The 26,142-nt window shown below is 42.3% G+C and overlaps 1 protein-coding gene across 4 annotated transcripts in view; it reads right to left on the reverse strand.

Annotated features, from left to right (window-relative positions):
* Window positions 1–26,142, reverse strand: part of LOC132391741 (netrin receptor UNC5D-like) — a 775,452-nt gene that overhangs the window by 145,133 nt on the left and 604,177 nt on the right. For all 4 annotated transcript variants that reach the window (XM_059965319.1, XM_059965334.1, XM_059965310.1 and 1 more), the window contains one exon: window positions 25,243–25,617. In XM_059965319.1, coding sequence (XP_059821302.1) covers window positions 25,243–25,617 — 375 coding nt within the window. The remainder of the gene's footprint in view (window positions 1–25,242; window positions 25,618–26,142) is intronic.

The raw sequence follows: 26,142 nt of genomic DNA on the forward strand, positions 1-26,142 counted from the left end.
GAAAAAGGCACAACAGCACCTCTTTCACCTCAGACGGATGAAGAAGTTTGGTATAGGTGCCCAAATCCTAAGAACTTTCTATAGGGGCATGATTGAGAGCATCCTGACTGGCTGCATCTCTGCCTGGTATGCAGGACTCTGCAGAGAGTGGTGCGGACAACCCAGCACATCTGTAGATGTGAGCTTCCCACTATTCAAGACATTTACAAAGACAGTTGTGTAAAAAGGGCCCAAAGGATCATTGGGGACCTGAGTCACCCTAATCACAAACTGTCCCAGCTGCTACCATCCGGGAAACGGTACTGCAGCATAAAAGCCAGGCCACTAGACTGATTAACTCATGCTGACGCAATTGTATTTCTATGTTATACTGGCTCTCCTGTTTTACATAATATTTATTATGAATTACTATAAATTGCACATTGCATATTTGAATGGAGATGTAACATAAAGATTTTTTCTCCTCATGTATATGAAGGATGTAAGTAATAAAGTCAATTCAATTCAATTCTATTATAACTATTTGACTCCTTTAACTTTATTCGACATTGTTATTTCTTATGCTACTTTTGAATGGAAAATCCTCCAAAAGGTAGTGGATTTGGCTCAGTTAATCACAGGAAAAGCCCTCACAACCATCGAACACACCTACATGCTGTTGTAGGAAGGGAACCCCTCCTCCTAGGCCATGCTCACTTCTCACTGCTGTCACCAGGCAGAAGGCACAAGAACCTCAAGACTCACCCCACCAGGCTCGAGAATCGTTCTTACCCCTCAACCTTCAGGCTCTTGAACAAAAGGGAATATCTGCACCCACTAGCCCCATCTTTAAGGTGTTCCCACAACTAATGATCTCACTTTAAGGACTCTTTATCTCATTATCTCATATTCTAGTTATTTATTGCTATTTATTTATATTTGCTTTTGCACAGTTTGTTGATCTTTCATTGATACTGTTATAGGTACTATTCTATAGATTTGCTGAGTATGCCTGCAGGAAAATGAATCTCAGGGTTGTCGATGTACTTTGATAATAAAATTAAATTTGAATATACGGACGCGATGAAATGGCCTGTCTGGATGGCAAGCAGAACCAAGGTTTTCACTGCATTTCGGCACATATGACAATACTGAACCTATTCACCAACTTAGTTTAGATAGGTACAATGTTCAGCAGGGACATAAGCTGAAGAGCGGTCTCTGCTGCATAATTCTAACGTGTGGGCAGTCATGAAAACAAAACAACTAGTTCACTAATGCTCTTTGAGGAAGAAGATGGAGGGTTACAAGGACAACTTCCATCCTGCTGTTATTAGAATAGACCTTCTGAGTGACAAAATGGACTCGATCTCACAATCTACCCCATTATGATCTTGTACTTTTTACACTTAATTCTGCATTATACCTTCCCCTCACCTGGCTTCACCAATTATCTTCTAGCTTGAGCAACAACAGAGAATGCTGAATGAACTCAGCAGATCAGGCAGGCAGCATCGCTGGAAATGAATAAACTCCCCTCTCCCCTCCACCCCTCTTTTCATTCTTGTTTCATTCCCCTTCCTTTCCAGTACTGATGAAGGCTCAAACCATTGGTCCTTTATTCCTCTCCATAGATCAGGAGTTCTTAACCTAGGGTTGTGGACCCCTGAGGGGTCTGTGGATCAATTCCAGTGGGGGTCTGTGATCTTGGATGGGAAAAAAATTACACCTTTATTTTCACTAACCTCTCGGTAAAATTTAGCATTTCCTTCAATTATGAATGTAGCCAACAGAACTACAGTAGTATTAGCAGTGCTTGTGACTTTTGTCACCAACAGAAATCACAGTTATTTTCATATCACATGATAGTTGTTACACATATCTCAAAATATCATTTACAGAGAGCTCATTACTACTTCAAAATTACCATAGTTATTTAATGGGTTAATAAAGAAGATCATGTATTACTTTATCACAAAATTGCTTGTTTTTAAATGTTTTGATAGCTGTATTTCAATTTAATGATTTCTTTTATAATCCTATGTATCTTAAAGTTTCAGTTCAAAGTAAATTTTATTATCCAAGTACATATATGTCACGATATACAACCCTACGATTCATCTTCTTGTGTATATACTCAATAAATCTATAGGACAGTAACTATAACGATTAATGAACGATCAACCAGAGTGCAGAAGACAACAAACTATGCAAATACAAATATAAATAAACAGCAATAAATAATGAGAACATGAGATAATCAGATAAAGAGTCCTTAAAATCCTTATTTCATATATTTAAATACATTATTGTGAGATGGGTTTCATAGATTTTACTGGACTGCCAAAGGTGTCTATGGCATAAAAACAGTTAGGAACCACTGTCATAGAGGCTGTCTGACCTTTTGAGTTCCTCCAGCATTTTGCATTTGTTGCTCTGCATTCTTATTGTTATCCCTTATTCTACCCCAGTATGTAAAACAAGCTTCTCACTGCATCTCAGTATATGTGACAATAATGAACCAACACTAATGCTTAAACCAGTCCACACGCTCTGATAGGTGGGACAGGATTAGAAACCATGCTTCACACTAACTCAAAAACCATTCATAGATATGGAACCTGGCAGCAGGATTGGACAGGATGAAAAGTCCAGGTGATGCACTTAATGCAAGGGTAAAGTAAGGAGAACCAGGTCCATTTGTGATTGGTGTGGTGATGAATAGCTGCTCTTCTGCTCTAGATTTCCAGGATAATAGTTGAAGAAATTGATAAGATGGTTACAAGCAGGCCACAATGGAGAAGGAATTGATAAAACCATGTACTTACAATCAAAGAGGTACCTTACACAATTTTATGAGGCAATCTCATAATTTTATGGGCTATTGGATCAGGTAGGTTGAACGCATTTGTGCAATTGTATGGTGGGACATAATGAATCCTACAGACGTTCACTATGTCAACTGTGGCTTGGTCATGCCATTCTCTCCCCACTTGGTACATTGTAAGTTTGTCTTGTTCCAGAGACTCCAGTATGAGGCTGAGATTCCACTGCAATGCTGAAGGAGTGCTGCACCCTCGATGAGACAGATGAGATGTTAAGCCAAGTGCTTTCCTCTCCAAGGTGGATTTAAAACGTTTTAAAGACGAGCAGAGGAGTTTTCCCTGATCTTTTTCCAAGGTTCCTCACTCATTAATGTAGACTACCATCCGATGGCAGACTGTTGTCTGGGAGAGCTTTCTGAGTGCCAGTTGGCTGCTGTGTCTCTGACTTCATAAGGAGTGCTGCATTGGCTGTGAAGCAGTTTGGAACAATGTGGAAGGTGCTATGTGGATGCAAATCCACTTTGTAACAAAACTAATGTAAAATATGCCAAGACCAATGAAGCACAGAAACAGAATCTTTCACTGAAATTGCTGCCCTCCTAGTGAGTCTAAATGTCTGCATTGGCCCATATCCCTCTAAACTTTTCCTATCCATGCACAGTACTGTGCAAAAGTCTTATGCACATTTATATATGCAAAAGACTTTTGCACAGTACTGTAGTAACTTGAGGTATTGCACTGTACTACTGCCACAAGAAAAAACAAATTTCATGGCATATGTGAGCGATGATAAACCTGATTCTGATATGGGTCTCTAATGTGGACCGAGAGTCAGAAGGGGGGTAGGGTGAAGGGAATCATGGTTAGGAAAAGGGTATGGGAGAGGGGAGGGCACGGGAAGCACCGGAGAGACATTCTGTAATGATCAATAAACCAATTGCTCAGAATCGAATAACCTTGCCTGGTGTTTCAGGGCTGGGGTGCCTACACCCATGCCACCTCCTGTCCCTGATACTTCTCTCCCACTTGACCCATACACCTCCTGTGGTGTTCCTCCCTCAATATTCCCAACATCCTTTGTTCCCACTAGGTCAACAAAGTCGCTCTCCAATGAACATTGATAAATATAGTACTGTGCAAAAGTCTTAGGCACCCCAACTGTGTATATGTGCCTTAGGCCTTTGAACAGTACTGTACTTATCCAGGTGTTTTTTAAAAAAATGTTGTCATTGTACCTACTGTACCTAACTACTCTCTCTGGCAACTCCTTCTATATACATACCACCATCTGCATGAAGAAGCTGCCCCTCAGTTCTCTTTTAAATCTTTCCCCTCTCACCTTAAACCATTGCCCTTTCCCTAGTCTGAAAAACTGTGTACAGTTATCCATCTAATTTTGTAACAATCGCTCCAAGAAACAAAAGGCAAGGAGTAAGACTTTGGTTGGAGAAAAACACTGCAGGTGCTGCAAATCTAAAACAACAGCAGAAAATACAAGAAGCACTTACAAGATCAGAGAGCACCAAAACTAGTCATTAGCCTTAAATGTGCTTCAGATTGGCTAATTGGCTGCCAATTATTGTGCCCTTGAAGCCCCTTCAATGGGCTCATATGGAAACTTGGCTCATTGCTGGCCCTGCTAACAGCCAGGGGATGAAACAGTGGGAAGGCCACCTTTCATAAACCATAGGCATCTAGGGCTGGTATGAATTGGGCTCAACCAAACAGGAATGCCGATTACAGAATCTTCAATTTGAGTGAATGTGGTGTAAATACTGCCCATACACAATTGTCATTTAACAAGAAATATCAGATCGTACACCGCATAAAATTATAAAGAAAGTATATTTACAGATTTCAGTTTTATTGAACATTTAGTAGGAAAAAGAAAAATGGAAAAACATAAAAGGGTCTATTGCAGTTAAAACCAGTCTAGATGAGCAGTTCATTGAAGCTCACGTTGAAGTTGTCTTTTTACTCAAGCTGGACCCATGGTTTGCATGAAAGCACGCTACAGTCTGAACTTTGCTCAAAATCTATCTTAAACAAATGGGTTCTTTCTCGGGAGTATTGGCTCTTCCTCCTTGGAGCTATTCATCTGCAAAAAGCACCATGTGCAAAAGGGACGCTCCTTCCCACAGGATCCTTCGGCGTTTTCCCTTCTGTCCTCTCTGCAACTCCGGCCAGAGAGACCATGAACCCCACCAGCCTTTGTTACAAATCTCTCTCTGCCTAGCTTTCTCCAGAACTTCTCCCAATTCCACCTTCCTGATTGGCTGACACAACATTCCTAAGCTGAACGTTATAGTTCCTTAACTTTGGCTCAAAACCCAATCATGCAAAATGCAGAACATACTGCTTTTACAGAACTGCTAAAATGAAATACCTACAACATAGCAGTAAAAATCTTAACCAGGACATTATGCCCTCCATTCTCAGTCTTAATGGACCCAAATGTGCAGTAGGACAGGCAGTGTATTTATGGACGCCTGTCTAGTGCCAGCAACTAAGGAAAATCAGTGGATTCTGGTTAATTGGGCCACTTTGGGACCCGTATATTTTGGCCCAATTAAGCTCTTACCCAATTAGCTGAAATTTCATAGAAATAGTTAGAATGGTATAAAAAAGACAGGCTATAGAACTAGGGAACAGAGCCTGAAGATTCAGGGGGTAAATTTAGGACGGATATGAGGCGAAACTGCTTTCCCCAAAGAGTGGTGAATCTGTGAAATTCTCTGCTCAATGAAGCAGTGGAAGCTACCTCAGTAAATATATTTGACAAGGTTCAATAGATTTTTTCGTAGTAGGGGAATTAAGGGCTATGGGGAAAAGGCAGGTAGGTGGAGATGTGTCCATTGTCAGATCAGCCATGATCTTATTGAACGGTGGAGAAGGCTCGATGGGCCAGATGGCCTACTCCTGCTCCTATTTCTTATGTTCTTACTTTATGTTTAACTAATAAATTATGTATTTAAATGCAATGCAGACAAATTAGAGCATTACCAATACAACAGTACTATAAAGCTGTGTATTAGTTCCTAATAGTTATCAACAGAGCAATTCATCCAGTGTATGCTGCCATGTTCTTTTGATTAAATATAAATGAACAAAATCAATGCAGACACCTCGTGCAGATAATAGATTGTCTTCATTCAATGCTTTCGTTGGTTATATCTTCCAAAACTTCATGTTCATTGTAACATTCAAGATGATTGTCAATACCTTCAAAGTCTTTGTATTTTCAAAGTTGCTGAAATAGTGAAATTGTTTCATTTTCACTCTTGGCCGTTTCAGGCATTTCTAAGCCTGAATGCTTGAAGCCACAGTGAGCAAAACAGTTCTGAATTGTCTTACTGCTCATTCCTTGCCATCTATTTGTGACAAAAATCACTGTTTTTTCAACACAAGCACACACATTAGAAATTGCATCAAGCATGGTATAGTGTCTGACAGACACACAAGTGCACGTGACTGACACTAGTTGGAAACTGGTCGGCAGCAGTCTCCTGTCACAATTAAGTGGCATTGTGTTTCAAATAAACAAAGGGAATCCCGGCTTTTCTCTTGATTCGCTTTTGTCCTTTAAGAGTAGTCTCAAATAAGCAGCTGCCCGATTAAATGATGGCCCAATTAAATGGAATCTGCTGAATTCCCCAAATCCTTCCTCAAACTATTTTGGTTTATTTTCATTACACAAGTTAACATAAAGCAGAGGGCAGCACGGTAGCATCATGGTTAGCACATCGCCTTAGCCAATTATTGTGACTCAGTTCCTGAGTCTATAAATACCCCGACTGTGTGGGTTTCCATATAACCATAGCACAATTACAACACGGAAACAGGCCATCTTGGCCCTTTAAGTCCGTGCCGAACGCTTACTCTCGCCTAGTCCCACTGGCTCGCACTCCAGCCCATAACCTCCCATTTCTTTCCTGTCCATATACCTATCCAATTTTACTTTAAATGACAATACCGAACCTGCCTCTACCACTTCTACTGGAAGCTCATTCCACACAGCTACCACTCTCTGAGTAAAGAAATTCCCCCTCGTTTTACCCTTAAACTTTTACCCCCGATCTCTCAACTCATGTCCTCTTGTTTGAATCTTCCCTACTCTCAAAGGAAAAAGCCTATCCATGTCAACTCTATGTATCCCCCACATAATTTTAAATACCTCTATCAAGTCCCCCCTCAACCTTCTACACTCCAAAGAATAAAGACCTAACTTGTTCAACCTTTCCCTGTAAGTTAGGTGCTGAAACCCAGGTAACATTCTAGTAAATCTCCTCTGTACTCTCTCTATTTTGTTGACATCCTTCCTTTAATTCGGTGACCAGAACTGTACACAATACTCCATATTTGGCCTCACCAATGCCTTGTACAATTTTAAAATTTCCTCCTGGCGATCTGGTTTCCTCCCACATTCCAAAGACATATAGGTTAGGATTAGAGAGTTCTGAGCATGCTACGTTGATGCCAACATGTGCGACAACACTCGCGGCTTGCCCAGCACAATCCTCGTTGATTTGTTTTGACGCAAATGACACACTTCACTGTATGTTTTGATGTACATATGATAAATAAAGCTAATCTTTATGGTTGGTTCACAGAGGGAGAAATTGCTAATGGGCCTAATAATTTTAATGAGCATTCTGTGATATTAAAATCTGTTCCTTCGGAAAGGTACAACTTTTTTTCATTATTACCTATCACAGTATTGTGGGAGAGATGCCATTTTAATATGCATAATAATATTATGAGCCATTGAAGCTCACATTTCATAATAATAAAACCCTTCAGTTAAAAGCTGCAGAATAAGAAATCTGCAAAAGATGAAGAGTCGCTGCTCGGCACTGAATCACTAAGAGGAGCAGGAGGCTTGGACCAGATGGTCACACAGTAGACCTAATACAACAGATTAGCCAGGGAGATTAATAAAATAGGCAATTTAATCAAGTACGGGCTACAAACAGAATAATGGACAAGGAGTCATTAATGCAGTGCACTTGTACTACAAAGAGTGCATAATACATTCAATCAGATTACTTTAATGGCTGATAACTGGCAGTGAAATACATTGATAATTTCACATTATTGGACGCAGAGGGAGGGTATAAGCAAATGGAAGGTTGGTACTTTTATCCCATCGAGTTCAGGCTCATAACAAGTGCAAAAAGAAACTTGCAACTTTTCTCATATCCCCGTATTACTGGGGGAGCCTTGAGGCTCCAGAGCATTTCCAGGAGTTCGATGGTGAATAAAAATTTCTTCTGTTCTTGCTCGATCTCAAGCTCAGTGAAATGGCTTTTAGGTACCACCTGACTTCAGGCAATCTGGCACTTCATAGAAGGGTCTAAATAGTGTGAAAGGGTGGCACGGGAATGTGGTAGGGTGACACGGCAGCATAGAGGTTAGCGTAATGTTGTACAGCGCCTGTGAACGGTGTTCAGTTCCCAGCGCTGCCTGTAAGGAGTTCGTATGTTCTCCCCCACAACCCTCTGGCTGCTCTAGCCTCCCCCCCCACATTTCCAAGGTAGTCTGACTAGCAAACTGTGGGCACACATTGCATTGTACTGCTGCCACCAAGTGAAGAAATTTCACAATATATGCTGGTGGTATTAAACCTGATCCCTATTCTGCTATGTTGGTGAGACTTGCGGGCTGCCCACAGTACATCCTCGGACTGCGCTGGGGTCGTTGATGCAAATGGTGCATTTCACTGAATGTTTCAATATGTACATAGTGTCCTAGAGAAGTACAGTTCAGAAACAGGCCTTTCAGCCCATCTAGTGCATGCTGCCTACTCCCATCAACCTGCACCAGGACCACAGCCTTTCATATCCCAATGTCCATGTACCTATCCAAACCTCTACCTGTGATAAATATAATAGAAACCTTCCATTTTACAGCATCGTTTACACCCTCATACTTCCTATGTTGGGAAAGTCTAAGGGCAGAGGACACAGAGGGGCGTCCTTTTAGAATGGAGATGAGGAGGAATTTCGTTAGCCAGAGAGTGGTGAATCTGTGGAATTTGTCATCACAGACAGCTGTGGATGCCAAATCGTTGGGTATATTTAAATCAGAGGTTGCTAGATTCTTGATGAGTCAGGGCATGAAGGGATACGGGGAGAAGGCAGGAGACTGGGGCAGAGAAAAACTGGATCAGCCATGATGAAATGGCGATGCAGACTCGATGGGCTGAATGGCCTCATTCTATTCCAATAGCCTATGCTCTTATGTTGTTCTGAAGCTCTTTCCAGATGGAGAAGCATTTCAGATATGCAGTCACTAGTAAAACGAGGCAATCAATTTATACACAGAAAGATCTTACAACCACAAAAGAATTATGAACATACATTGGTGATATTGTGGGGTATTAATTCACAAGGAAACTGGTGATAAATCTCGTGCTTTATTGAAATGATGTATGGTCTTTCATAAGAGCAGAGAAAGGGGGCTTTAGGCAATACCAAACCCACGACGTATTTGATGAGGTGGTTTTGAGGGATATTTACACCATTTCAAAACACTATTGTACATTCCCTGAGAGTGGTCGGTGGAACAGTAATGGGAGAACTTCACTCTGTGGCTAACCTATGCTCTCGCCACCTCAGAGTGTTTCGTGGTTTAGTCTCGGAAGGAGGGCTTGATGGCGGGTGCCTGAACTGGAGATTTATCATTTCTCCATCACCAATATCCTTCACTTTAACGAACATATCACTGAAAAAGCAAATTTCTGACCTGAGAGTTTACTTCTAACTCCCTGTGCACAAACAATATTGTCTTCACTACTAATACACAGCACAACCATTGCTGCATATATTTCAGCCGTTTTTTTCCATTCCAGAAATTTCATTCAGATTCAATAAATTATTTTTCCCATTTTATGTGCGTCCTAAAAGTCAAGGCTGAATTTACATTACAAGACAGTTTTGATGAATTTACCCAAGGCGCAATGTTACTCAAATGCACATTCCCATCAAAGTTCTCCAACCTTAAATATCACTATTTCCAATCAGGCAACAAAGTGCTTTCTCAGCTGTAATGATCAGGCCTTAAAAGGCACAAAAAGAAATTGTGTCCATCCTAATAGCAAAGTTTCACTCTGTGAATTGATGGTTCTAGTTAGAATTCATTTGACAAAAGCACTTACTTTAGAAAGGGTTATTGCAAAGAACATAAAAACAAGGAAGAATCTAACCACTTACTGTTGATATCACAGCTTGGTAATGGGAACTGCTCTGCCCAAGATTATGAGAAATTCTAGAGAGTCGTGAACACAGCTCAGTCCATCACACCAACCTGTCTTCCCTCCATTGACGCTGTTTACACTTCCCACTGCTGTGGGAAGGCAGCTAGCATAATCAAGGACCCCTCAAACACCAGTCGTTCACTCCTCTCCCCACGCCTGTTGAGCAGGAGCTACAAAAGCTTTGAAATCATGTACCACTAGGCACAAGGACAGCCTCCATTCTGCAGTTATGTTACTAGTCTTTTGAATGGACCGCTTATATGTGAAAGATGAACTATTGACTTCCAATTTACCTCATTGTGGCTTTTGCCCCTTTTTAATTTACATCTACTGTACTTTCTAAAGCAATCAGCATAACCAGAGACACCGCACACCCCGGCCACTCCATGTTTGACCCGCTGCCATCCAGCAAAAGGTTCAGGACACTAAAAGCCAGAACAAATAGACTGAGGAACAGCTTCCCCCAGAGCTGTGGCCTCCATCACACCACTCCCACAGAACAATGACTGAAACTGTGAGCACACACAAGGACTCAAAAACTTGCACTAACAACACTTTGTGCATTACTGTGATATTCTGGTGTTGCTGCAACTTATTTTCTGCTACTTATCTATTTAATACTGTTTTTCTATCACTGTCTTGTGTTTATCTACCGCTTTATTTAATTGCTTGAGAGGAAGCCAAACAGAGTTTCATTGTATCTATGTGTAATGACAATAAAGATCATTTAATTCATTCTCTGTAGACACAATACTATATTCTGCATAGTTTTCTTTCCATTACATCAGTGTACTTATAGATCAGAATCAGAATCAGGTTTAATATCACCGGCATATCTCGTGAAATTTGTTAACTTTACAGCAGTAATACAGTGCAATACATAACTATAGAAAAAAAAACATCAATGGCAGTAAGTATCTGTATATAAAATGGTTGAATTAATTAAGTAGTGCAAAAATACAGGAATAAGAGAGTAGTGAGGTAGTGTTCATGGGTTCAAAGTCCATCCAGAAATCAGATGGCAGAGGGGAAAAAGCTGTTCCTGAATCATTGAGGGTATGTCTTCAGGCTTCTGTACCTCCTTCCTGATGGTAACAATGAGAAGAGGACATATCCTGCATGATGATGCTCCCTAATGATGGACGTCACCTTTTTGAGGCATCGCTGCTTGAAGGTGTCTTGGATACTCTGGAGGCTAGCGCCCATGATGCAGCTGACTGATTTTACAACTCTCTACAGCTTACTTCGATCCTGTGCGGCAGCCTCCCCATACCAGGTGGTGATGCAGCCAGTTAGAATGATCTCCACGGTACACCTGAAGAAATGTGTAAGTGTTTTAGGTGACATACCAAATCTCCTCAAACCCCTTTTGACATATAGCTGCTCTCTTGCCTTCTTTATAGCTGCATCAATATGTTGAGTTTAAGTCAGCTCATCAGTGCTGGCATGATCTGACAGGACGGTTTACAAATAAAATTTTTTCACTGTATCTTAGACCATAAGACATAGAAGCAGAATTAGGCCATTTGGCCCATCAAGTCTGCTTTGCCATTTAATCATGACTGATCCTTTTTTCCCCTACTCAGCCACACTCCCCAGTCTTCTCCCCGTAACCTTTGATGCCATGTCCAATCAAGAACCTATCAAGATCTGCCTTAAATACACCCAATGACGTGGCCTCCACAGCTGCCTGTGGTAATAAATTCCACAAATTCTGCACCGTCTGGCTAAAGAAAGTTCTTTGCATCTGTTTTAAATAGATGCCCCTCTATCCTAAGGCTGTGCCCTCTTGTCCTAGACTCTCCCAACATGGGAAACATCCTTTCCACATCTACTCTGTCTAGACCTTTCAACATTTGAAACATTTCAATTACATTCCCCCCCCCCCCCACCATTCCTCTAAATTCTAGCGACTACAGACCCAGAACTAACAAACATTCCTTGTATCATAACCCTTTCATTCCCAGAATCATCCTTGTAAACCTCCTCTGAACCCTCTCCAATGCCAGCACATCTTTTCTTAATTGAGGACCCCAAAGCTGTTCACAATACTCAAGATGAGGCTTCACCAGTGCCTTATAAAGCCAGATCCCTGCTCTTGTATTCTAGACCTCTTGAAATGAATGCTTACATTGTATTTGCCTTCCTCACCACCGACTCTACCTGCAAGTTAACTTTTAGGGTGTTCTGCACAAGGACTCCCAAGTCCCTTTGCATCTCTGATTTTTGGATTTCCTCCCCATTAGAAAAAAGTCTGCACATTTATTTCTACTTCCAAAGTGCATGACTATGTGTTTTCCAACATTGTATTTCATTTGTCAGTCTCTTGCCCATTCTCCTAATCTGTCCAAGTCCTTCTGCATCCTACCTGTTTTCATAACACTACCTGTTCCTCTACCAATCTTTGTATTATCTGCAAATTAGCAACAAAGCCACCTATTCTATCATCTAAATCATTGATCTACAGCATAAAAAGAATGGGTCCCAACGCCGACCCTCCTCAAGGAATTCCAACAGGTTTGTCAAGTAAGATTTTCCCTTAAGGAAACGATGCTAACTTTCTCCCATCTTGTCCCGTGTCACTATGTACTCTATAACCTTATCCTTTGAAATTGACTCCAACATCTTCCCAACCACTGAGGTCAGACTAACTTTTCTTTCTGCTGCCTTCCTCTTTTCTTAAAGAGTGGAGTGACATTTGCAATTTTCCAGTCCTCTGGCACCATACCAGAGTCCAATGATTTTTGAACGATCATGACTATTGCCTCCACAATCTCTACCACTACCTCTTTCAGAACTCTAAGGTGCAGTTCATTTGGTCTGGGTGACTTAGGTCATTCAGCTTTTTGAGCTTCTCCTCTCTTGTAATAGTAACGGCACCCACTTGTCTTCCCTCACACCCTTCAACAGCTGGCACAGTGTCTTCCACAGTGAAGAATGATCCAAAATACTCATTTAGTTCATCTGCCATCTTCTTGACCCTCATTATTATTTCTCTGTCCTCATTTTGTAGTGGTCCTATATCTACTCTCATCTCTCTTTTATTTTTCATGTATTTCAAAAATGTTTTACTTTCCACTTTGATATTGTTTGCTAGCTTGCCTTCATATTTCATCTTTTCCCTCGTAATGAATCTTTTCTTTGCTCTCTGAAGAGTTTTAAGAGCTTCCCAATCCTCTGTTTTCCCAATATTTTTTGCTTTGTTGTATTTCCTCTCTTTTGCTTTTACATTATCTTTGACTTCCCTTGTCAGCCACGGTTGTACTATTTTGACATTTGAGTTTTTCTTCATTTTTGGAATACATCTATCCTGCACCTTCTTCATTTTTCTGAGAAACTCAGGCCACTGCTGCTCTGCTTTCATCCCTGCCAGCATCTCCTTCCAACTTACTTTGACCAACTCTTCTCTCATCCCACTGTAATTTCCTTTACTCAACTGAAATACTGTTACACCAGATTTTACTTTCTCCCTATTAGATTTCAAGTTGAACTCAATCTTATTGTGACCACTGTCTCCTAAGGGTTCTTTTACCTTAAGCTCCCTAATCGTCTCTGGTTCATAATATTTTTCTAGTCTGTAACTACAGAAACGTGCACTTTTAAAGCGAGATTCGACACCAAACATGTTGCTTGTTTTCCGTAGATGTGTCCTGCGCATGCCCAGTAGGAGGAGATTCTCCGTTTCAACGTGGATAGAGATGTTTTCAAAAACGCATAGTGTGGACGCCTATCATTTTTACGCGAAACCAGCGTTTCCAAAATGATCCGGTCTAGAGTGGATGTAGCCTGAACTGATTCTTGACTCTGGGACAATCTAATCAGAGCAACTGAATGTGGACACATGGAACTTCAGATAATGACCTGCTAGATCTGAAACCATTCTCAGAGGAGTAGCTACTTGTTATATAAAATGCCAGACCTACCAAAGAAACAACTGGTAATCTCATTAGACTCTGTCTGGGTTGCCTCATTTAACTGGTTTGGACCAGTCAGAGTGTAAAGACACAAATACACAAGGCCAGGGTGGGAAGAGCCATGAAACAATATTGGTTGTAGCCCTGTACAATGACCAGTAAGAAGGTGACCCAGGTAGGTCAGGTGACCTTGAGCCAATGGAATGGAGATCCAACAGTTGAATTGATGAGGAACAGTACAAGACTTAGTAGCTCCAAATATGCAGGGCGATAATTCTCCAGCAGCCAGAGACCAACCATCGTGGATAAGGAGGACCCCTTTGGCCAGGTGGAGATCGGGACCACGAGGAACACCTGGCCAGCAGACTCCTTTCCCGGGTAATACCTTTTCTCTTCACTGACTGTTCATAGAGTGTCACGCGTTCCAGTAGGTTTCACACAGGTAGATAGTTTGAAATCCCATGTGCTTTTTAGATGAAACAATAAAAGTTACTTGTCAGTAAATACAGATTCTCTGTGCCTCACTGATCATTATTACAAGGGGTGATTTTTGTAACAACACAATTACAGGGAGTATAGATAGGGTAAATGCTAACAGGTTTTTTTCCGCAGAGGTTGACTGGCACTACAGCTAGTGGCCATGGATTATGGATGAAAGGTGAAAAGTTTAAGAGGAATATGAGAGGAAGCTTCTTCATTCAGAGGGTCACAAGAGTGTGGAGTGCGCAAGTGATGGATGCGAGCTTGATTTCAACATTTAAGAGAAGTTTAGATAGGTACGTAGATGGTAGGAGAGCTATGGTCCCAGTGCACGTCGATGGGAGAAGGCAGTTTAAGTGGTTCAGCGTGGACTAGATGGGCTGAAGAATTTCTTTCTGTGTCAAAGGGACACACAGTGGTCCTCAGTGAGGGATCAGTGGTGGAAAGGGTGATCAGTTTCAAACTCCTGGGTGTCAACATCTTAGGAGATCTATCTTGGGCACATCTTATTAATGTAATGATAAAGAAGGCATACCTCATTAGGTGTTTGAGGGGATTTGATATGCCACCGAAGAGTTAGCAAATTTCTACATACGTACTGTGGAGGTGAGTATGGTTGCATTGCCACTTGGAACAGAGACTTCAATGCACAGGATCAAAAGAGACTGCAGAGTGTTACAGTCTCAGCCAGTTCCATCATGGGAGCAAGCCTCCTCACCATTGAGGATATTTTCAAAAGACAGGGCCTCAAGGAGGTCGCATTTCTCATTGAGGACCCTCACCGTCCAGGACATCCCCTTTTCTCATTACTACCATCAGGGGAGAAGGTACAGGAGCTTGAAGATGCACATTTCACATTTTAAGACCAATTTCTTCCCCTCTGCCATCCGATTTCTTAATGGACAATGAAACCATGAATGCTAGCTCACTTTTCTGTTTTTGCACTATCTGTTTATTTATTTTGCATTCTAATTTAAGAGTAATTTTTTAATGCCTTGCACCATACTGCTGTCACAAAATAACAAATTTCGCAACTTATGTCAGTGATAATAACTGTGATTCATCATTGATCAGGAACTTAACTGACCCAGTGGCATAAGCAGTGTCACGTAGTGGTGGCTGCATCAAGCTGTGGGGATGCTTCACTGCAGCAGGCCCTGGAAGGCTTGCGAAGGTAGAGGGTAAAATGAATGCAGCAAAATTCAGGGAAATCCTGGAGGAAAACCTGATACAGTCTGCAAGAGAACTGCGACTTGGGTGGGAGAAGATTTGCTTTCCAGCAAGACAATGACGCTAGGCATAAAGCCAAAGCCATGCAGGAGTGACTTAAAAACAACAGGGTTAATGTCCTGGAGAGGCCAAGTCTGAGTCCAGACCTCAATCCAATTGAGAATTTGTGGCTGGACTTGAAAAGGGCTGTTCACTCACAATTCCCGTGTAGTCTGACAAATTTTGAGCAGTTTTGTAAAGAAGAATAGGGAAAATTGCAGTGTTCAGATGTGCGAAGCTGATAGAGACCTATCCACACAGACTGAAGGCTCCAATTGCTGCCAAAGGTGCATCTACTAAGTACTGACTTGAAGAGGTGAATACTTATGCAATCAGTTATTTTGTGTCTTATATTTGTAATTAATTTCGATCACTTTGTAGACATCTGTCTTCACTTTGACACGGAGGAGTCTTTTTCTGTTAGTGTCAATGAAATCCAAATTAAATTCACTGTGTAAAACAATAAAACATGAAAACTTCCAAAGGGGGGGGGGGGGGATGAATACTTTTACAGGCACTGTACATATGAAGAAAGGTCTTGGCCCAAAATGTCAATTGCTTAGTCTTTTAATAAGTGCTGTGCGACCTGCTGAGTTCTTGTTGCATTTTGTGTGTTGTCATGCGTTTTGTTGCTTTGTGACAGCAGAACAGTGCAATACATTATAAACTCACTATGAGTTTCAATAAAAATAAGTAAATAATTGAAAAGATGAGTTAACGATAACGTTCATGGAGCAGTGAAAAATTCGATGGTGGAGGCAAAGAAGCTATTTCTAAAATGTTGCTTTGCTGTTGATGCTGGATCCCAGAAATGAAGATTAAGCAATAACAAACATTCTGATAAGTGGGAGGTGGTCTTGAATTAATCTCACCAGAAACTGTGCAGAAGTGTTAGGCACATACAGTATCTATAGCTAGACTCTTACAGAGTACTGTAGTAATTTTATGTATTGCTGCCACAACAAAACACAAATTTCATGACATATGTGAGTGATGATAAGCCTGATTCTGATATGGGCCTCTATTGTGGACTGAGAGTGGGAAGGGGACAGGGAGAGGAGTTATCATGATTGGAAAAAGTGGAAGGGGGAGGGGAGGGAACACGAAGCATCGGAGAAACACTCTGTAATGATTAATAAACCATTTGTTTGGAATCAAATGACCGTGCCTGGCGTCTCAGGGCTGGGTTTATCTGCACCCTTAACCAACATGCCCACCTTGGCACTCCTTCTCTGCCATGTGTCCCACCCCTCCAGTGGCACTCCATCATCACTATTTCCAGCATCCTTTGTTTCTGCCAGATTTACAAACTCGCTCTCCACTCCGCATTGACAAATACAGTATTGTGCTAACGTCTTGGGGCTGCTACCTATATGGATGTGTCTAAGACTTTTACACAGTATTGTAGAACATAGAATAGTACAGGTCCTTTGACTCACTATATAATGCTGACCTTTTAACCCATTTTAACCTTTCCTTCCTACATCAATCCCATTTATCTATCATCCACGTGCCTGACTAAAAGTTTCTTAAATGCCCCCAATATATCTGCCTCTACCACCATCCCTGACATGGTGTCCCATGCACTCCCTACTCTCTATTTAAATAACTTACCTCTAACTTCCCCCCATACTTTTCTCCAATCACCTTAAAATTATGCCCCCTCATATTTATCATCATTTTGTGACATCTCGTATGATGTGGGCGATCATGGTCTGCACAACAATGATTGTTCTTGGCGATTTTATCTACAGAAGTGGTTTGCCATTGCCTTCTTCTGGGCAGTGTCTTTACAAGCCGGGTAACCCCAGCCATTATTAATACTCTCCAGAAATTGTCTACCTGGTGTCAGTGGTTGCATAACCAGGACTTGTGATATGCACCGGCTGCTCATACGACTGTCCACCACCTGCTCCTATGGCTTTATGTGACCCTGATCGGGGGGCTAAGTAGGTGCTACACCTTGTCTAAGGGTGACCTGCAGGCTAGTGGAGGGAAGGAGCACCTTACAACCTCCTTTGATAGAGATGTATCTCCACCCTGCCACCTCTTATTAGTCAATCGAATTTCTACAGTGGTGTGATTTAAGCTGAAAGTCACAGTAGCCACATTCCAATCTGGTTAGAAAAATTGATTTTCTGGTGCTCGACACTAAAAAATATTGTTCCATGACTGAATCCTTCGTATGTCACAGATGTGGAGGAGAAATCTCGAGGTAACTCCAGTTGAGATGACAAATGGAGTGTGAAAAGGAGGAGGGTAATGCAAAGGAAGAAAAGCTGGGTCCAGAGGAGGACTGAGTTGCAGAAGTGGAATCATTATCTGCGGTCATTAATCACGATCTTGACACTAGAACATTCTGATGAGCTTGGTTCAAAGATGAAGTGTTAGGCCTCACCGGGCCAAGGACAACAAACTCAAGTGGGAATGGAACAGAGAACTAAAGGGAGCATAAACACAAGGTTACGTTTACATGCAGAGCATTTGTATGCATCAAGTTAGGTGAAGTCAGCTTTCTGCAGATGAATGCACCGTCCCCATACAGATGAGGAGGTCGTGCATTCGAATTACATTGCGAAGCTGCCCGGATAACTTAGGTTGTCAGGTCTGGCTGAGATTACAGATGAACTTGTCATGATAACAGAGAACAAACCTTCACCGCCTTCTGAGGAGGGTGGGAGGTCTCCTGCTGCCCTTGCCAACAGTGTTTAAGCCTGTTAACAACTAATTCAAAGCTCACCCACCTTACTGGTGTTTTCTGGGTTGTGGACCCAGTTCAAGGATTCACCTCTCCCTCCCACCAGTGTACCACAGCAGCTGTGAGTACTGTGTCAAAAAATGCACAGTGGTCACTCCCCTGGGCTAGAGTATGAAACATAGGGCCAGAATTAGGCCATTGATCTCATCGAGTCTGTCCCCCATTCCACTAAGGCTGGTTCATTATCCATCTCAAACCCATTCCTCTGCTTTATTAATCAACAACCTATCAAATTCCACTTTAAATACGCCCAATGACTTGGCTTCCACAACCGTCCATGGCAATGAATTCCACAGATCCACCACCCCGGGGCTAAAGATCTTCCTCTTCACCTCTGTCCTGAAGACTGGAGGATGGAGGCCCAGAGGACTGCCCTGGGGTTGGAGGACTGTATGTGTGCATGGGTGGGGCAGGAGGGAGGAATGCAGTTTGTTTTGCTGTTGTTGTTTTGTTGAGTTGTTCAAATCAAGTCAAGTTTATTGTCATTTAACTGTATGCATTTATATCTGCAAACGAGACAGCATTTCTCCAGATCAGGGTGTAAAACACACAGACGTACACATAACACACATATAACGTAAGAAAGTAAGAATTAAATCTACAAATGAATTACACATAGATAAACAAAGTGAAGTTCATAAATTAAATCTTGCAGGGTACAGTACAAATTATCTGGTGACACTTTGAATGTGATGCAGCAGTGAGTTCTGAAGCCTGATGGCCTGAGGGAAGAAAATGTTTCCCATCCTGACCACTCTTGTCCTGTTTTAACCTGATTCACCCCTCTTTGCACAACCTGGTGATTCCGGACTCCTCTGGAAACACCATATCGATGCCTGACTGACTGAGGACAACCGATCTGCCCAGGCAGCAGCCCAGAACTCTTGGCCTCAAATATATCTGACTGCGTCAGCCTCCGAGTAGCTGGATTACAGGAGTACTGCCTCAGAACCTCCTGCCTGATGGCAGAAGGTCAAAGCCATAACTGGACGGATGAATGGGTGGGATCCTTGATAACACTAAGGACCCTGCGTATGCAGTGCTCCTGATTAATGATAGGGTGACCCCTATGATCCTCTCTCGTAGTCCTTTGTAGGGACTTCTGTGTTGTTCTGGGAACATGGTGGGCACACTATGTTCGTGCCAGAATGTGTACTGACACTTGTGGGCTGCCCCCAGCTGTCGACGTTTTGGGCCGAGACCCTTTGTCAGGACTGGTCGCCACTGGTAACCAGTCCTGATGAAGGGTCTCGGCCCGAAACGTTGACAGCGCCTCTCCCTATAGATGCTGCCTGGCCTGCTGCATTCCACCAGCATTCTGTGTGTGTTGCTGGAATTCCCAGCATCTGCAGATTTCCTCATGTTTGGCTTTATAATGCATTGGTCAGACTGCACTTGGAGTACTGTGAGCAGCTTTAGACCACTTATCTAAGAAAGGATGTGTTGGAATTGGAAAGCGCCAAGAAGAGCTTTACAAGAATGATCTCAGGAATGAAAGGGTTAATGTTTGAGGAACATTTAATGGCTCTGGGTGTGTCTCACTGGAATTTAGAAGGACAGGAGGGATTTCTGTTAAAACCTACTGAATATTGAAAGGCCTAGATACCTAGATATAGTAAACGTGAAAAGAGTGATTCCAATAGTGGTTCCCAAGACATTGGGTGTATTTAAAGTAGAGGTAGATAAGTTCTTGATTAGTAAGGGTGTCAGATGTTATGAGAAGAAAGCAGGAGACTGGGGTTGAGAACGCAGTCCAGTGTCAGGGCAGACTCAAGAGCAGGATGGCCTAATTCTACTCCAATGTTCTGTGGTTTAAGATATTCTGTTTCTGGTAATGATCAATGAACATCAAGTAAAATAAATCTATTAAGCGTCATCACCTGATGAAAGTCACAAAGTTCAAAACTACCCGATACATTAGCTGCCAAGTGTTGGCATTGTTAGCCAAAGTAGCAGAACAACAACTTCCATTGATATAGACATATAGACCCCCCCCCCTTGGAATTGTACAGGAAAGCTATCAAATACAGTTTGAAATGGACATTCAAGAAGTCACCTGGGACAAGTACGATCATCTTGGTCAAAGAGAGGGGGAAGGTGGAGCGTGAAAGGAGAATTGAGAATGGAAGAAAGTTAGTGTGGAATAGAGGGTTGGAGGAGTGCAGAGATCCCTGAAAGATGTGGAGTGAGACACAACTACAGGAACGTGGTGTCCGGTGGTAGCTTTGAGAAGAAAGGCAAAAATTCTGAACTTGTGATGCCTGCCAACTAAACTCCTGCAGAGGTCAGTAAGCACATCCATTAAATTGTTAACACTATTTTTAAAGATTTTTGGGAATTTGATTTGGAGAATAAATTTCCCAGAGATGAATAAATCCAGTGGCTACCAGACACAGCATTCTAAAATTAGAAGATAAAGGACTCCATCTTTCTTCTCTAATTACAAATGCACAGGTCTCTCATCAACTAGCGAAACCAAATCATTTCCCTTCCACATAATTACAGAGGACCAGATGGCGTTTGATGAGAACTAATCCCTCAGCAACGATTCCAAGTCCAATTTTAAGATTCATTGTCAAGGAATGGGGTTGGGTGTGGTGGGCGGAGATGTTCAGCACATAGAGCCCATCACTTTATAGTAGGTTAACCTCTGTCTGTGTCTTTCGTCTTCTAACCGAACATCTGAAGAACACTTTACCTTGATAACAATGGCCTGATTTTAACAATGGCTGAGTGATGGAATTGGACTGGGCAAGTAATTAAGATGGTTACACAAGAACACAAGGAGATCAGAGCAGGAATAGGCTACCCGCCCCTCAAACATACCCACAATTCAATTTGATCATGGCTGACCTTCCCCCGGCCTCAACTCCTCATCGGTGTGCGTTCCAAACAGGCCTTGCTTCCATGATCCATCAAAAAATTATCCAACTCCTCTTCAAATACCTGTAAATATCTAGCCTCTGCAACTTCACAATGGTAAGAAATTCCAGAGATTCACCAACCTCTGTGAGAAGGATTCTGGCATGTTTTTAAAGAAGTGTCCCTTTAGTTTTACATTGTTTAAGATTCTGTCAGTAGTGAAAACATTTCAACATCTACTATGAGGAACCTCCTCAGTGTCTTCTATTCTTCAATATGCCTACCCTACATCCTTCATAACTCTAAAGAACACTGGCCTAATATTTTTGGCTGGTTGTGACAGGACGACTCTTCCAACATTGGAATCAGCCTAGTAAAGCCGTCGAGTAACACAGCATAGAAACAGGCCCTTCAGCCCTCTCAATCATGCCAACTGAGATGCCCAAACAAGGTCGTCACATTTGTCCATATTTGACCCACATCCCTCTAAACAAGGGATCCACAAACTTTTTATGCCATGGACCAATACCATCAAGAAAGGGGTCCATGGACCCCAGGTTGAGAATCCCTGCTCTAAACATTTTCTATCCATATACTAGTCATTTAAATACTGCTGTTAATTAAACCTCCTCTGGTTATGCTAGCTGCTACTCTACTCTCTCTCCAATGTGAGTATTGATAGCTTGCAAATAGCATAACACTATTACAGTGCCAGCACCTGGGGTTCAATTCCCGCTCTGTCCGTAAGGAGTTTGTGCGTTCTCCCCGTGACTGTGCGGGTTTCCTCTAGATGCTACAGCTTCCTCTCACGTTCCGAAGACGTAGAGGTTAGGGTTAGTAAGCTGTGGGCGTGCTATGTTGACGCCGGAAGCACACCGACACTTGTGAGTTGCCCCCAGTACATCCTTGGACTGTGCTGGCTGTTGATGCAAACAATGCATTTTACTCGAAGTTGCAATGTACGTGTGACAAGTAAAGCCAGTCTTTAAATCATTAAATTCTTTCTGAAGCAAAGAATCTAAAACTACGCATGGTATTCCAAATGCGTTCGCACTAACTCAATTGTTGCAATACTTTCCTACTTCTAACTTCCAATCCATAGCACTAAAGACTAAAATGGCACTGTCTTCTTAACTAGTTGCTCCAACTGTATGCTTACCATTTGTGTTTCATGCACAAGAATAGCTGGATTCCTTTGTACTCCACTCACTTGAAGTTTCTCTCCATTTACATGGGTTTCAATCCCTCATCCAGAACTTTATAACCTTATACTTTCCTACATTAAACACCACTGGCCAATTAAATGCCCGCTAACTTAACCTATCTATATCCTCTTGTAGGGTCCAGGTATCCTCAACTCCGCATTCCCTCCCAAACATTTACATATCATCTGCAAACTTGGACACCTTACGCTTTGCTCCTTATCTAATGTCAAAGTCAAAGTAAATGTATTATCAAAGTACATACATTTTAACATATACTACTTAGAGATTCATTTTCTTGTAGGCATTTACAGAAAATAAAGAGCCACAATAGAATTTATAAAAAAAACTATTCGTGAACAGAGATGTACAAAGAACTATGTGCAAAATTACACAAAAATAAGTAATACTGAAAACATGAGTTGTCGAACTTGAAAGTGTGCCTGCAGGTTGTAATGATCCGGATCATTAATACAGACAAAAAGACAAAGTGATTTGCTTTTAGTTACCTAGAATTGGAGAAATCTGTTTGTTTTTTCCTCTTTTTATAGGCAATTTGTACATTCTCCAAGTGACCACATAGGTTTCCTCCAGGTGCTTCGGTTCCACCCAGTGTCCAAAGACGTACTGGTTGGTAGGTCAATTGGTCATTGTAAATTGTCCTGTGATTAGGCTAGGGTTAAATGGGGGGATTGCTGGGCGGCATGGCTCAAATGGCCAGAAGTGCCTACTCTGTATTGTATCTCAATAATTAAGACCATAAGACATAGAAGCAGAATTAGGCCGTCTGGCACATCGAGTCTACTCCGCCATTCAATCACGGCTGATCTTTTTTTTCTCTATCTCCTCCTCAACCCCAGTTTCTGGAATTCTCCCCGTAACCTTTGATGCCATGTCCAATCAAGAAACTATCAATCTCTGCCTTAAATACACCCAACGACCTGGCCTCCACAGCTGCACGTGGCAACAAATTCTGCAAGTTCACCACCCTTTGGCTAAAGAAATTTCTCCACATCTCTGTTTTGAAAGGGTGCCCTCTATCCTGAATCTGTGTCATCTTGTCCTAGATTCTCCCACCATGCGAAACATCTTTTCCACATCTACTCTGTCTGGGCCTTTCAACTTTCGAAAGTTTTCAGTGAAACACCCCCCCCCCCCCCACCCCTCAGTCTTCTGAATTCCAGCAAGTACTGACCCCGAGCCATCAAATGTTCCTCGTATGATAACCCCTTCATTCCTGGAATCATCCTTGTGAACCTCCTCTAGACCCTCTCCAATGCCAGCACATCTCTTCTAGGATGAGGGACCCAAAACTGTTCAATTACATGGATAGTAAATAATTGAAGTCAAGAACTGATCCATTGTGCACTCCACTTATTTCAGTCATTCGCGAGAAAGGGAAAGTTTAAAAAAGAGCAATGAGGCAAATTTATTTTATACAGAGACTGGTAGGTGCCTGGAACACACAGTGAGTGGAGGTGCTGGAAGCGGATATGATAACAACATTTAATAGGCATTTAGACAGGCAGGCAATGGTGATGCAGTATATCGACTATGGTTGGGTAGAGTTGTTCTCCAATCTTGGCCACTTGCATGCAGAAGTTTCGTCACCATATGAGGAGGTATTGTCAGTGTGCTGTTGATTGTGGAGTGTGCTCCACAATCCGCTGATTGGTCATCATTACGGAAACCCAATTATGATGTAGGGACAAGATTTCCTCCCTACATCAAAGTGATGACCATTCAGTTGTTTGCTAAGTATATAAAGGCCAGGCATTTAGAGGACACTCCACAATCAGCAGCGCACTGATGATTTCTCCTCGTATGGTGATAAAACGATTGCAAGTAAATTGCCAAGATCGGAGAACGACTCAATCCAGCCATCAACCACCCAAGCTACACATTGTCCAAATTATTTCCATATATAGATTATATACAGGCAGATCGGATCAGTTTAGATTGGCGTCAGAGTTGGCACAGTCATCATGGGTCAGAGAGCCTGTCCCTCTGCTGCTCTCCTCTGTGTTCTGTAGACAATATTTTTAAGCATCATTTTTTTGCTTAACGTGGTACATGGGAAAACTCTTCAGACTTGGTCTGAAAAGGTTTCAAACAAAAGGTGCTACCAATGCCACTGTCTCACAGCACCGGGGAGCAAGGTACAATCGTGACCTTATGTGCTGTCAATGAGGAATATGCATGTTCTCCCTGTGACCGCAAAGGTTTCCTCCCGGAACTCCGTATTTCTCCTTCATCCCAAAGGCGTGCAAGCTGACTGATTCATCGGCCACTGGTGTGTAATAGAGGAATAGAACCTGGGATGAATTAGAGTCAGGGAGATACAGCACTGAACGAGGCCCTTCAGCCCAACTAATTCATGTTGACCAAGATGTTTACCCAGCTATTCCCATTTGCCTGCTTTTGGCCCATATCCTTCTAAGCATTCTCTACCCACATACCTGCCAAAATATTTTTTTTTAAAGTTCTGATTATGTGGGAAGAATAAAAAATGGGATCAAAGGAGGATTTATGTAATTGGGTGGTTGACGGTCAGCTCAGATGTAGGTTGAAGGATCTGTTCCTGTGCTGTACGACAGACTCTATGACGAACACCAGGTTCTCTTCCTTCCAAACAAGACATTGAAGTTCATGTTATGAAGGACATCTTGAACTAGCTTGTACGTTTCTGACCACTCACCTTTGGATGGTCCCACCAGGCAGCCTCCAAGGCACCCAAAAATACTGCTCGTCCTGTCGTCGGCCCTCGGGAAAGCACCAGGGAGGTGCTGAGAGCTCGATGCATTGCTTCTCGCGTGCATTTTGTCAACAACCCGGCTGTTGCGCGGGTAAGTCCGGGATGGCACCCGTCCCTGATACTCCACTCCGTCTGCAACCCCGAGGGAAACCATTAATGAGCTTTGCACTTTAACCTTGATCCCCGGCAGAGAGTCAAAGAGGGGCGACTGGGTCATGAGTTCCTTGTCCATTGGTTCCTGGAAACAGATCGGTCCGCTATAGGTCCTGCTCACCGTTAAGTCTTGCTGCATCGATGGGTTCAGGAGCAGGGAATTTCCTAGGAAAGTGGACAGAGAAAGAACACTTTTAGTGTTTTCTCTGCAATCTGGAGCAACAAGTAAGATGCTGGAGGAACTCAATGGGCCAGGCAGCATCAGTAGAAGGAGATGGCCAGTCAATGTTTCAGGTCAACACCCTTCATCTGGACAGGAAATGCTGATTGCCCATTTCCTGCAGTGAGAATAATAACATGCAAGGGCCTTGATGAGGTGGCTTGGAGATCAACAGTTCACTGTGTCAATGGTTCAATTTAATAACACAGAATGTGTACAGTATACAACCTGAATTTCTTACTCTTCACAGACATCCATGAAACAGAAGAAGAAAATCCCATTGAATGAATAACAGAAAAATGTTAGAACCCCAAAGCCACCCTCCCCCTCCCTCAGCAAAAGCATCAGCTCCCCACCACCCAACATACAAGCAATAGCAAAGCCCCCAAAGAGACCACAATCTCGGGTCCACCAGAAACCACTGTTCATCCCAACAGTTCAACATGACACAGGTTTATCTTTTAGGATAT

The sequence above is a fragment of the Hypanus sabinus genome, chromosome 1 (genome assembly GCF_030144855.1).
Source record: "Hypanus sabinus isolate sHypSab1 chromosome 1, sHypSab1.hap1, whole genome shotgun sequence".
NCBI lineage: Eukaryota > Metazoa > Chordata > Chondrichthyes > Myliobatiformes > Dasyatidae > Hypanus > Hypanus sabinus.